The following is a 10,854-nucleotide window of genomic DNA, read 5'->3' as shown; positions in this document are numbered from 1 at the left end:
TTAATTGCTTTCCTAAAATTCTAATTAATGATTATAATTAATAAATGCTTATTTATTTTTGTTATTAATAAATAAAGTTCAATTAGCTTAATGAATAACTAATTAAAAATGGTTGAAATAGGAATAATTAGAAATTAAATTAAAAGTAAACCAAACTTAATAAATTAATCATTAATAAGTAATATTAAAATGTTCTTTGATTTAATAGATATAAATATAAAAATAAATAACAACATAATTCATTCAATTAATATAATTTCTATCCTATCAAATAAATTTTAAAAATTTATTAAATTGGAATTTATAAAATAAATTATTGCATTAAGGCTCGAATGTGGACGAGTGTTTTTCGGCAACAATCGGGCGGCGGTGCGCAATTGGAGCACCACCGGGATAAAGGGTGAAGGATCAGTTGGCGGTTAATCTGTTGGATATCTTCTCATCTCCGCTGCTTCGCCGACCAAATCATCGTTTCTCCATGTCGGAACCCTACCCCGACGATCTCGACCAACTTCTCGATAGTATGATTCACCCATTAACGCCTTTCTCTTTACCTGTCGTGGTACTTTTACTAGTTGATCATTTGATCTCTCGTTTTTCTTCCAGGTGCTTTGGATGATTTTGCGAAGCTCGATCTCGCCCCCAGTCAGAGGTGTTTCTCTCTTTTCCGTCCATTTTGAAATTGTAGATTTTCTGTTAATTTTCTGTTATCTATGTTTTCGTTTGATAGGGGAAGCAGCAGCGGCGGAGAGGGGAAGGAAGGAAGGGGCGATGTGTTGGCACAGGCTTCTTCTTCCTCTTCAGTGAGGGGGTTGGGGATTGGTCTTCCTGATTTGAGGTCTAGGAAGCAGCAGAGGGCTCTTCCTCCGAAGAAAACTCACGCTACCGAGACGCTCGAGAAACTTACACAGCAGACTCGCGAGGCTGTTCGGGAGCTGGAATCGGTAACGTCTGCGGCAGCAGCAGGTTCAAGGGCCGCTGGTGGGTTTGACGAGGAGAGCATGGTCGAAGACTTCGTCAAGCAGTTCGAGGAGCTCGCTGGTTCGCAGGTTTTTATTTGTTTTTCTACCCCTTTTTATTAGTCTGTGATTGAAGTTTATGATAACTTTTACTGTTCTTTTTCTCTTTGGAGATCCATGTGTCAGTCGGATTATGATTTAAGGAGTGAGGGTTCCAAATCACTCAATTAAACTAGCAATAATGATTAGTTTCTTACGTTTAATTTATTTTACAATTATTTTGAATAATTAGTATTCTTTGAGCTTTGAATTCCATAGCGGAAACTAAGCTCGACTGGCTGGTTTACGAGTTTGCTGTTAATGTACTTTTGAAATTTAATTAAAATTATCCAAGCTTGTTTTGTAGGCATGTTCGGTGAATTTACACTAATTATTTGGCGCGAGGGTTGTGGAAGCAAGAAATTTTATGAAGTTATAGTATTTGTTATGGCTAGAGAATAGAGAGAGCGATGGGTTTGAGGAGAAGAATTTTATTGTTGTATAAATTTGTTTTTGGCTTTTTTAGGGTTTGTTGGGGGAGGGGAGTTGGTCTCAAGATATACACCTCTCATTCGTGTGACAAGACTGTTTTGGTAGCAAACAAACATGATTGTGCTTTGCACTTGATCGGAAATATTAGTGTTTCTGAAGATAGAATGGTTTTAGTACCTTTTTGAAAGAGATGAAAGGAATTTAAGGTGAATATTTTATTTAAAGTTGTTTGTAATTAAGGGCTTATTTGGTTTTTTTTTTAAGTAATATAGGTGTAAAGTAAAAACTTCTCACGAATCTTTAATTTATTGAGTGTTTGATATAGAGCAAAGTTGAAGTAAACATAATTTTTCTTAGGTTGTGATATGCATGTGATGTGACAATATGAATAGTACATGTCTTAAGTAGCTAGGTCTGTGCTGCATTAAGAATATCAACTTTGAATTTATATCTAATATCTCAATAATCTAACAACTTGATATGCTGATTTTTTGGAGTTGATTTATTTTTCTGTCTTTATTCATTTAGACAAAGCTCTACAAATATCATAGATTGGCTTAGGTATTCTTCTGCCAAGATGTCATGAAATATGTCTTTATTAACTGTCATCAATCCTTTTTTGAGTTAGGACTGTTAAAGTTGAGTATTGCTTGTGTTTTTAAGGACCTTTAATTTCTCTTGTATGTTTAGGTTGAACATTACTACTTATTTTTAAAACTTATGATTTCTATTGTTATGTATTGGATGAAAGGAATCTCATCTACCAGATACAGCCATGATTTTATGCATAAAAAATGTTTATTCAACGAGCAATAGTGTCAATTTTGCTAACTTATGAAGATTTGTACTTTCTCTTGATATCAAACGCTAGTGTTTTTATACATTATAATTTCTTTATTTATGGATCTTCTCTTCTTATATATGAATTCTATTTTTTATTTGATCCAAAACTTGTGTTTATTTAGTTCGTGCCGGATAGAAATGATGTATAGTTAACATTATTTGTTCTATTTACAGGATATGGAATCAATAGTAGAAACCATGATGCAGCAGCTTTTATCAAAAGAGATTCTCCAGGAACCGATGAAGGAAATAGGAGAAAGATATCCTAAGTGGTTACAAGAGCATAAAAGCAGCCTAAGCAAGGAAGAATATGATCGCTATTATCGCCAATACGAGCTGATATTAAAGCTTAATGAAGCTTATGAAGAAGACCCTGATAACTTCCATAAAATAGTTGATCTTATGCAGAAAATGCAAGAATGTGGCCAACCACCAAGTGATATTGTTGAAGAGCTTGCTCCTGGTCTTGATTTAAACAATCTAACCCAATTGTGAGTCTCCCCTTCTTGGTTTTGAAATGCAATCATCTAAAGTCAAGAAAAATATTTAAGATATTATCTATAAGGTTACACCATATTTCTGATAGTGTATGATTTATTGAAACTAGGATTATTTGTGCTTATTCTCATTCTAATAAACAAGAAATTCTCCTTAGAACAATAGAATCCTATGTTATGGTATTTCACTTAATTTTCAAGCTTGCAAGATATTGTGACAATGCCATTCTTTTTTGATGGGCCAGTATATCATGATTGAGCAATGGATTGTACAAGATTAATAAATTTATGCATTATGGTATTAGTGCAATTATTATACAACCTCTTACGTCATGTTGCTTGCCAAGGCATAAAATTTTGGTTAGCTTAGTGTTACCCGTCTGTTCAGTTCCTATAGACATCATTTTTAATGGCATTGTTCTTTGAAAAAATTATTGGACTTATTCGATTGCCTATTTGCTTTAGCTACTTGCCAGATATTTTTTTTTTCTTAATTCTCTCTGAATATTATGTTACATTAGCTAACATTTTGCTCCATATATGTCACAACTTAGGCTTTCAGATTATCTATTCATTAACTCATTGTGGTTGTAAAATTGGGTAGTAATTGATTGCATATCAAGTTTAATGTTATTCAGCTGTACATGAGTTTATAACCCAAATGTTAGAAAGGGAATTTGAGGCATTAAGCTGATATTTAAACGCTAGTGTTATTTACTCAAAAAACAATGACATTAAATAATGAGGGACTGTAGATCAATGAAGTAGATATCAGCTTAAATATGACAGTTCGATAATAAAAGCAGTGCCCATCATTCAATTGATGTGATGGAATTTATAAATTTCTAATGAAAGAAAAAGAAACAGAGCCCCAAAAAATAATTGCAACCACACCCGCAACATGGAATAAATTATAGTTCACAGCCAATCAATTGCATGATATAACACTTGCTCAGACATCCAACCACATAATATTAATCAATTATTAACTAAAATATCGATGATATGCTCTCGTAACTCAGCCATCTCATCAGCACCTTCCCCGTCACCTACGCAAGGGTTGACACTATCCTCATCAGTATCCATCAGTGATTCGCCCAAGCAATATTCATATGCTTCAGAAGGCACTGATTCGTTTTCTTTTATGCTTGCAAAGTCAATGTCAAATTGAGAATGATGGCGATATGTGTGATTATGAATTATCATTATCGCAACAACAATTTTAACCTATTTTTCAAATGAGTATGTTGGCATGTCTTTTGGAATAACCCACTTTTTCTTCCAAACTCCAAAAGCTCTCTCAATCACACCTCTTAATGATGAATGTCACTTATTAAATAATTCTTTTCTTCGTCACACTACTTGACTAGCCCTTTCGAAGTCTACAATGTGATATCTTACGTTTGAAAATAGTTTTAGAAATCCCTATTGTAATGGATATCCAACATCCTCTAAATAGTATTTTCTTATTAGAATAGTCAATCTTGAGTTACTATATGAAACATTAATATAGGTTTAAGAAAGAGTTATCTAACCTCGAGGCGGCAAGAGAAAGTTATGCATACGAGATCGTGTTGCAAACTTGAAAATTCGGCTAATGTTAACACTGTCTTCCCAACCAACCATGAAAAAAGTGAAACACAAATTAAAATCGCAGACTATCATTACATTTTGGGTGGGTGAACCATAACGTCTAATGTATGAGACTTTATCCGCATCTGATACATGCATGAACATGTGTTCTATCAATAGTACCAATACATTCATATCTTTCGGGATTGTACAATTAAATGAGAAAATTATTTGAAGAAAATAAAACAATTTCACAATTCCTTGAAGCATGACATATAACGATGATCTCATGATATTTCTCTCAGGATAGTTTGGAAAGTTGGGCCTTCAGACTTGATAGTTTCACCAGACATACTTAGACAAACTTCTCAAGGCATTCAAGCCAATAAAGAAATATCTACTCATAGTTTCAGATGAATGTTGAAATCTCTCGCATGTGCATCTTATAGATTTATTATGCGATAAAATGTAAAGTGTTATGGCCAATACATCCTTAGAAGTTATTCTAAAAGAGCCGCGAAGACCATGACTATTATGCAGTTCATTTAAAAGATCAATAAAGATTTATTGGCTCATACGAAACATATCGAAACATATTATGAAATTCTCCCTGGATGTCCCCCAAGAAGTTCATTTACCCACTTGTCTCCGGTATATGCCGACTTTATTTATGGAGTTTGATAGATTTATGATTTATAGTATGCAGTCAGCACACATACAACTGTTGTAATGATTTTTTTGCAATATTTTCTATGTTATCCATCATTGGGATCCATAGCTGTAAAATAATTAACATTGTTACACAGAAGTTATATCACACGCTGTATGTGGGGATTAAATGTTAGATTATCACAAGGTAGAACATGTATATTAGAGCGATTTTATGTAGTATCATCACATATGGTGGAATTTTGTATTGTATTGGGAGCATAAATACCTTTGCATGTCTTCTAGTGGAAATTTATGTAGTTAGCCCTTGGGATGAAGGTTTGTACCCCTTGTAGTGCAAAGTTTTCATGGAACATATATGAGCGTGTTTACATCCTCTTGTGATGGGTTGATGCCTTAACATCAATTCAAATATATTTATGAATCATTATTTGCCTTGACTTCAGGATGACTGAACTTTTTGAGTGTTAAGTGATAATTTGATTGGATCAACTTGTTTTCATCATGGTCAAACTCATGTCTTTGATATTTATGATTTATTAATTTGAAGAGATGTTGTACATTTAGAATCATGCCTGTGCTTGAGTATTGTTAAGATAGATTGCCCGTGATTGTTAGATCAACAAGGAGTTAATGACCTGCATTGTGGTTCTTGGCTATCTAGCTTAGCCTAGTTAAATTAGGTGGCTATTATGCATTTTCAGTCACACTCAGCATGAGATTTAAATGATGACTCATAGGAGACTATTATTTGAACTAAGATTTTTTGAATAACATTTAGGTTCTTAGCTATTTAGATTGATCAATTAAGTGAATGTTATGTGTTTGGAGTCACATCATATTATGAGTATTATGATGATGATGATTCATCTAAGATTGTTCGATCGCATTTTATCTTGATTGACTAGTAAACTTCAAGAATTTTCCTTTATTAAGAGGAACTTCATAATCCATTTCCTCGTTCATTTTGAAAGATTTGATCTATGGTGTCAACAATGAAGGAATTGTTGATGGGAATCATTGCCAATGGAGAGATCTTTAACATTCTTTGTTTGTATGTTTTTGTTGTTGGTATAACTATCGAGCAGTCATCAACATAGTCAACATCTTCATAGTCATTGTCAGCCATAATGATTATCATAGAATAATCATTGAGTTTGTTGTCATTACCATACTCGTCGATTGAGTTGATTTTCAATGGAGTAGATGCTAACATTGTTGTGATCACATATCGTATTTCAAATGAGTGGACCACCAATGAAGTGATTGTTGGTGGAGTCATAATCGGCTTATTACTGCTGATGGAGTAAATTGTCATTGGAGCGATCATTAACAAAGTCATTATTAGAGTAGTTGCACTGGGCTATCAATGAAGTGGCCGTTAATGAAGTAGCAATTGGCCCCGATTGCATAATTGTCATTGCTAAGGGAGCATTAAACTATCAATGAAGCGGCCATTGATGAAGTTGCCATTGTCATAGTTATTATTGATTGGAGTGGGCAATTATCAATGGCATAACTATCGTTGTTAAGGGATGCATTATTGAAGAGAACATTGATGATGAAAGTATCGCAGGTATGTTCATCATCTACATTTTGTCATTCCCTAAGGTGGTTGATGAAGAAGGTATCATTAATGGAGGAATCGTCAGGGAGGAACCATCATTGGAGATGCTTCCACATGTTTTTACACCTTGCAAGAATAACGGAGACCTGACATAAATTGTTACAGTAACTCTAATGATAGTCTTTGCAAAATGCAACAATGATAATAACCATCATAAGCAAGCCTAGGAATGTAATTATAAATGTCAATAGCGATAAGTTGAATGACATTGAGAACTTGATAAAAGTAGTTTTTTTTATTACCTTATGATTAATTTCCATATAATGAGTGGATCCACTTATATCATTATTTGTATGCATGGAGAATCATCCTTATTTACCCCCATATCCATGAATGAAGTTTCCAAAGACATTATGTCTAGAAAAATCAAAATAATATTCGTTTATGAAGAATCTATGTTATTATCATTTTTTTTGTTTTGATTGAAGAATCCTCATCAACATTATGTTAATATACATGGAGATCATATAATCATTATTGCTAATTTTTTGCATGGATAAAGCCATATAACTTTGTTTTAATCATTGACAATCCATATTTTATTCAAATAATTAATATTCATTTTAATTTCCCTTTTGCAGGGACGATCCCCATTCATTTTGATTATAATGCATGGCTAATGCAGTTGTATTTTTTTTTTTACTTTGAGATGTTACATACATTTTTTTTAATAAATTTCTTTTTTTGCATGTGAAAAGTGGAGAATTGCGTTAGACAGTTGACAACCGGTGTAAAATTTGTCAAAATATTTGAATATATCCTTTATAGAGTTGGTGTAGCTCCAGTTGCGGATAAAATTTGAGAAAGTCATCTTAGATGATTTGATCACATCAAACGTCGACCATCTGATGATCCAGTTAGGAGAGTAGATGTTTTAGATTCGATTTATGTTAAGAAAGACAGAGGTAAACCTAGAAAGACGTGGTCATATAGTATAAAAAATGATCTTAATTTATTAGAATTAAATGAAAATTTGACACTCAATAGTACGCAATGGAGAAAAAGGATTTATGTAGCCGACTTATTTAAAAGCTGTCGCACAACAACTGTGTCAGGAAGCGCTTGCGTAGAAGCTACCGCGGGGAGGCTGTGTGTTTGTTTGTTTTGCGCAGTTGTGCAATAGCTATTTATGCTAAAAAAACCTTTTTGTCCCTGTACTGTTGTATTGTTTATAATAGAATCAGTCATAGTTGCACATTTCATACATGAAAATAGATACTAAATTTTAATATTACATAATTAAAATTGACGCATCACTAAACTGTGAGTAATATGACAATTAAAATTAAAAATTAAAGTATTAAAATAACAATTAACATTATCATGATGTTGAATTTAAAATGCAAATGATTAATTTCACGAGATAATCTCTCTTCCAACGAAACTCTCCACGCTTGATCACTTTTGTAGGCGAAATTATCAAAGTGATCCGCCCACATGAAGAAACCACAGTTTCCTGGTCTATTCCTTGGGCACGTGTAAAATTTTTCTATAGCTATGCTTCTGTCGTGAAATAAATAGAGAATACCGCAGTGCACATTAAACTACAATACTTTGGAGTTACCAGAAGATCTCGAGCTCATCTTTTCTGAAGGTTTACAGCCACAAAGCACAGACCCTTAGATGTAATATTAATAAAAAAGAATAATACAAATACACAATTAAAATTTTATAAAGTTGTGAGGCATCAGAACACAATATAAACCATAGAATAATTTGTTACTATAAGAAGAGAGTAAACCTTTTTAAAAAAGGTTCTTGCTTGCCTTTAATCATATAATACCGAGTTTGTATGTGTCACAGAAGCATATCACCACAAAAAACATCCAAAAAAACTTTAATAATCATTTGTCCAGAGAAAAAGGGGTTCTTGGTTGCCTTTAAACCACGTAAAATCATGCTCTAATGCATCGGAGAATTATATCACCACAAAAAAGTCATCCAAAAAAACCCGAAGAACCCCTAAGATCTTCGGTTGTATTTAAAATAAGGGCTTGTATGTGTAACAAAGTCATATCACCATAAATGTCATCCAGAAGAACCCCTAAGATCATTTAAGCCATCATAGACCTCAAAAACAAAAGAAAAAACACGCAAGAAAAAAATAAGCTAGATTAAATCCACGGTTGCCTAAAGGCCATTCATATGGGAGAATGGAAAAGTAATTTGCATCGAATTAAAATTTTACATGAACATCATTGGAAATAGCTTCATTACAATAAACAATAGCTGTTTTTTCAAAGAAAACGCAGCATACAAAATCTTTTCACCCATTAACTACTGCACTTGTAATTTGCTCTCTCATCTCCATCATCTCTTCTATACTTTCCCCATCTTGTGTACAAGAGTCATGTAAATTTGATCTAGCTTGTGATATTGAATGGCCTATGAGAAATTTGTATGTCTCGGCAGGGCCATGTGATTGGTCATCATCTGTACTATTGAAATTAATATCACTACGCAAAAGATGTCAAAGAATGTAGTTGTGGAGAGTCATCGTAGCGATCATAATCTTGATTTGTTTGTCGAAAGAATAAGTGAGCATATCACGTAAAGTAATCAATTTTTTTTTCAAACCCCATATGTCATTTCAATAACACAACGTAAAGATGAGTGTTTCTTGTTAAACATCTTCTTTCTGCCTCGAGTTATGTTGTTGGTTCTTTCGAAATTTAGAATACAATATTTTGTATCAGAGAATGACTTGAAATTTTTTCTTTGTGAAAAGTGGAGGGTTGCTTTATGTAGTCAACAACCAGCGTAAAACTTATCGAAAAAAATCATGACATGAATCCTTTTGATCATTGTGTAAGTGCTAGGGCGTCCTTTGGAAGCAACTCGCTGTATAACCTGAATACAGTAAAAAGTGTATAAGGGCCGCTACACCGGTGTCCGGGTATAGTGTTAAATAAGCAGAGGTTTCCACATTACGGACGAATGCGGGTAAAGAAGTTAGTCCATGAAACTAATGAAACTAATATTAGGATGTAATTTTGGAATATAGGTACTCTCAATGGTAAATTAATGAAATTAGTTGATATTATGATTCATAGGAAAATTAATATTTTATGTATTCAAGAAGCTTAGTGAGTTGAAGAAAAGGCTAAGGAGATTGATAATTTAGGTTTTAAACTTTGGTATTCTGGTAAGAGTCGCATTAGAAATGGTGTAGGTGTAATTATAATTAAGAGTTTGAAAGATGATGTTGTAAAAATTAATAGAGTTGGAGATAAAATTATAACTTTTAATATTATCATTGATACTAAGATTTTTAATATTATAAGTGCTTATGCTCCTCAAGTAAGTTTAGATACAGGGTCTAAAGATAAATTTTTGAATGACTTAGAAAACTTAATTCAGATGATATCTCTTGAAGAAAAAATTTTTATTGGAGGAGATTTAAATGGACATGTCGGTAGAGTTGTAGAAGACTTCAGAAATATTCATGGTGGCTATGGTTTTGAAGTAACTAATGAAGAAGGTAGAGCTATTTTAGATTTTGTTTTAGCGTATGATTTTGTTATTACTAATACTTTATTCAAGAAAATGGATAAACATCTTATTACTTATAAGAGTGGATCTAATAAAACACAATTTGATTATTTTCTTATGAGAAGAAGAGATCTTCGCGATTGTAAAGATTGTAAGGTCATTCCAAGTGAAAATTTAAGTACCCAACATCGTTTATTAGTTCTAGATTTTAAGATTAAGAGTTGTAAAATAAAGAATATTATGACTCATCATCGCAGAATTAGATGGAGAAACTTAAAAAACACAAATAAAATTATTTTTATGAGTAAAATTCTAAATTTCAAAACTTGGAATGTTCATGAAGAAGCAAATTTTATGTGGGATAAAGTAATAAACACTATTAAACAAGTAGCAAAAAATGTGCTTGGACAATCAAAAGAAAAAATTTTTATAAATAAAAATAGTTGGTGGTAGAATAATAATGTGCAAGAAAAAATAAAATATAAGAAGTTATGTAATAAAAATTGGTTTAAATGTAAAAACTTAAAGAACTGGAAAAAATATTAAATGGCCCGCAGGGAGTCTAAATAAACAATCTGTGATGCTAAAAATTATATTTTTAATGATCTTTATAATAAATTAGATACTAAGGAGGGTGAATATATATATATATATATATATATAT

The 10,854-nt window shown here is 32.5% G+C and overlaps 1 protein-coding gene across 1 annotated transcript in view; it reads left to right on the top strand.

The window, feature by feature from the left end:
- Nucleotides 1-346: 346 nt before the first annotated feature.
- LOC110027928 (peroxisome biogenesis protein 19-2-like) overlaps nucleotides 347-10,854 on the top strand; it is a 17,580-nt gene continuing 7,072 nt past the window's right edge. Inside the window, exons 1-4 of the mRNA XM_020729580.1 lie at nucleotides 347-521; nucleotides 607-652; nucleotides 731-1,049; nucleotides 2,508-2,824. Of these exons, the coding sequence (XP_020585239.1) occupies nucleotides 479-521; nucleotides 607-652; nucleotides 731-1,049; nucleotides 2,508-2,824 (725 nt within the window). The 5' untranslated portion in view covers nucleotides 347-478. The remainder of the gene's footprint in view (nucleotides 522-606; nucleotides 653-730; nucleotides 1,050-2,507; nucleotides 2,825-10,854) is intronic.

Source organism: Phalaenopsis equestris, unplaced genomic scaffold (genome assembly GCF_001263595.1).
Source record: "Phalaenopsis equestris unplaced genomic scaffold, ASM126359v1 Scaffold000468, whole genome shotgun sequence".
Taxonomy (NCBI): domain Eukaryota; kingdom Viridiplantae; phylum Streptophyta; class Magnoliopsida; order Asparagales; family Orchidaceae; genus Phalaenopsis; species Phalaenopsis equestris.
The sequence above is the reverse complement of the archived record's forward strand: the minus strand, read 5'-3'. Positions and strand labels throughout refer to the sequence as shown.